General features: G+C 38.9%; 1 protein-coding gene across 1 annotated transcript; it reads left to right on the forward strand.

Moving 5' to 3' along the window:
- Nucleotides 496-3,471, forward strand: LOC105173830 (serine/threonine-protein kinase RIPK). Its single transcript, XM_011095710.2, has 5 exons — nt 496-1,079; nt 1,193-1,328; nt 2,252-2,388; nt 2,477-2,600; nt 2,786-3,471. The coding sequence occupies exons 1-5, from the start codon at nt 681-683 to the stop codon at nt 3,283-3,285; spliced, it is 1,296 nt and encodes a 431-aa protein (XP_011094012.1). The 5' UTR covers nt 496-680; the 3' UTR covers nt 3,286-3,471.

The following is a 3,471-nucleotide window of genomic DNA, read 5'->3' on the forward strand; positions in this document are numbered from 1 at the left end:
TAAGTTTTCACGTTAGTTGAGTATTGATTTATCATGATTTTTAAGTCGTATATATAGTCATTTATAATACAGATAAATACCCAGTTTCCTCATAGTGTTCCTATCTCTCTTTGCAACAATTTCAAATTAAAGTATTGACATTAGACCATTAGTTCTCATGATCCACCTTTTCAGTAAAAGGTTCGATAATTAAGACCTGAACCAATTATATAATAAATGCGACACGTTTGTTTATATTATTGATATGCAGTTGAAGAAAAGTGATAAATCACATGACAAATAAATCACACTTATTATCTAATTGATTTGATTCAACTAGATCTAATTTTCTGAAAAAAATTTCACTTTTCCGAGCGCATTATTATTAAACCACTCAACTTTTTAAAAGAAATTTAGTTTGGATTAAGTATTTCGTGTTAGTCAAATGGAATAAATAATGTTGGGTAGGAAGGGGTACTCATTCTAAATATATATATATATGTTATAATTGCTTGATTAGTATGCATAAATAACCGAGGGCATCATCATTATACTAAGTCTTATAAAAGGAGATGCAAACCTCAATCTCCATAACTGGTAGATAGAGCAGTTGCACATTTGAACATTCTTACACTCTCATTTTCTCTCCACGTGAACCTCTCCGAAACCATTACACTTTCTCATCCACACACAAAACCCCCATGGCGGTCAAGAAGAAGATGAGATGGCAGCAATACTTTCCCAACTGTTTCAGGGCCGACGGTCCCGGGCCCGGCCCGATCCCGATCCCGGACCAGAAGAAGCCCGTATCGAACCAATCATCTTCCATCCCGAGGATTTCGTTGTCCGACTTGAGCAGTTCAACCCTTTCTGAGGATCTGTCCATTTCTTTGGCAGGTTCCAATCTGCATGTTTTTACTCTCCAGGAGCTGAAGGTGATAACTCAGCACTTTTCGTCCTCTAACTTTTTAGGAGAAGGTGGGTTCGGGCCTGTTCACAAGGGATTCATTGACGACAAGCTCAGACCCGGGTTGAAGGCTCAGCCCGTCGCTGTCAAGCTCCTGGATTTGGATGGCTCACAAGGGCACAGAGAATGGCTGGTAAGGATCGATCATCTCTTTTTTCTGCTTTTCTTACATTAAAATTGATCATGTAATATATATAACTGATCACTCTTGTTTTTCTTATGTCGGATTTCTTGAATCAACAACAGACGGAAGTGATATTTCTTGGTCAATTAAGACACGCGCATTTGGTGAAGCTGATTGGGTACTGTTGCGAAGAAGAACACAGGCTTCTGGTATATGAATACATGCCCAGAGGCAGCCTCGAAAATCAGCTCTTCAGAAGTAAGTCTCTCTCATCCATCATCCTATGTTACGCCTTTCAAACATCAGATTCTTACAAATTACGGTAGCTATTCTCACGACGTGGCTTCTCAACTGGTATAATTATCAGGGCCGTTGATATGTAAAAAAAATACATGTTTTGGAGTGGTCGATTTGAATTTTTTATTTCGTTTAATATATACAAACGGTGGGTAATGTTCTTTTCTTTAAATGAAATGATTGAAGCAATTTTTATATAAAAAGATTTTAAAAAATAAAAATCAGTGCATCTGTGTGGAGTTGTTATCACGAAAGCAATTGTTTTTCTATGCAATTGCATCAACTTGTCTGAGGAGTTTAAATATTTAATATAAAAAGTGTTTGAAAAAAGTCAAATTGGTTGTGTTTCTGGTCGGAAGTTGACATTCGATGTGCCACTTTTTTGTAGTCAACAACTTTGTTAAACAAAAAACTAGAATCTTGGCAAGACAAAGACTTGGTATTAATCTGTATGTGAAACTGTCACTTTGAACAAATCGATTTTAATAATTTCTTGGTGAATGAATTGACCACTGCCAACGAATTTCAAACAAAGTCGTGAGTTTTGATTGGCGCAAATGGTACCACCATTTGGAAGCTTGTTAAATCGCAAAAAGTATAAGTTTAGTCTAGTAACATAAGGGATAATAAATCTAAACCTGCTCGGTTAATTTGGTCTGAAAATTTTCTATCATCAGTCATGTCAATACCTGAATTGTGATCAAAATGTGAATTTTGTTCGAATAAAATTAAAATACGATTTAATTTGAATACAATCAAAACTATGACCCATAATTTACGCGACTAAAATTACCTTTTTCCCTGTTAAATTTGACCATGGGATCGATGGCTCTATATCTTAAGATAATTCAACTGATATAGTAGCTTTTTCTTATTGGACACAGGATTTTCAGTTTCACTTCCATGGGCAGCAAGGATGAAGATTGCTCTTGGAGCAGCGAAAGGGCTTGCATTCCTCCACGAAGCTGAAAAGCCTGTAATATATCGCGATTTTAAGGGTTCAAACATTCTGCTCGACTCGGTAAATGTCTATATGTGTCCGTCCACTTCATCTCCATCTCTGACTGTTAGTTTTGTGTAAGTCTTAACTCTTCTCTACTTGTTTTCAGGATTACACGGCCAAGCTGTCCGACTTTGGCCTAGCTAAAGACGGCCCAGAAGGAGACGACACGCACGTCTCCACACGAGTTATGGGCACGCATGGTTATGCTGCACCCGAGTACGTCATGACAGGTGAATTTTATAATACTCGTGAAATTTAGATTTTGATCAAGTACTTGTGAGAAAAGAAAAGACTTTTTTTTTAAAGGTTGAAGGGTCGCATTGTCTTTGTTTAGGTGGCTTTATTTTATTAGCGTTTTTACAGGGGGTAAAGTGCAATTTCCTTCTTATTTAACATGATCAAATGCATTGTGCAGGGCATTTGACAGCGGCAAGCGATGTATACAGCTTTGGAGTGGTACTCTTGGAGCTTCTAACGGGCCGAAAATCAGTAGACAAGAGCCGTCCCCACAGAGAGCAGAACCTTGTGGAGTGGGCGAGGCCGATGCTGAAGAATCCCCGGAAGCTGAGCCGGGTAATGGATCCAAGACTTGAGGGCCAATACCCTGAAATAGGGGCTCAAAATGCAGCAGCATTGGCATATCAATGCTTAAGCCATCGGCCTAAACTCAGGCCGACGATGAATGAAGTGATCAAAGTCTTGGAGCCCTTGAAGGACCTTAACGACATTCAAGTAGGCACATTCGTGTTTGCAGTTTCAACAGACAGCGATTCGCAGAAGGAATTTTCAAGGGAATCTAGAAAAGAGAGCAACGGTCAGTACCACCAGAGGCATAGACTCCATGAGGGCCATAAGCACCGGGCCAAATCTCCAATCACCGGTGCACCACGGATTGAAGAGGGCATAAACGGATAAAACTGTAAATCCAAACTGCTGTATATACACACACAAAGATTCGACCAGCATTGGTTCTGGTCGTGTAGAGCGACAACGTTTCGCTATAGGCGCATTTTTTGGTTTCGTTTCGGTTTTGGTTCATATACACATTTGTCTTTCTTTTTTCAACTGTAATTGGAACGAATCATAAACAGAGAATCCATT

The sequence above is a fragment of the Sesamum indicum genome, linkage group LG11, assembly GCF_000512975.1.
Source record: "Sesamum indicum cultivar Zhongzhi No. 13 linkage group LG11, S_indicum_v1.0, whole genome shotgun sequence".
Taxonomy (NCBI): Eukaryota; Viridiplantae; Streptophyta; class Magnoliopsida; order Lamiales; family Pedaliaceae; genus Sesamum; species Sesamum indicum.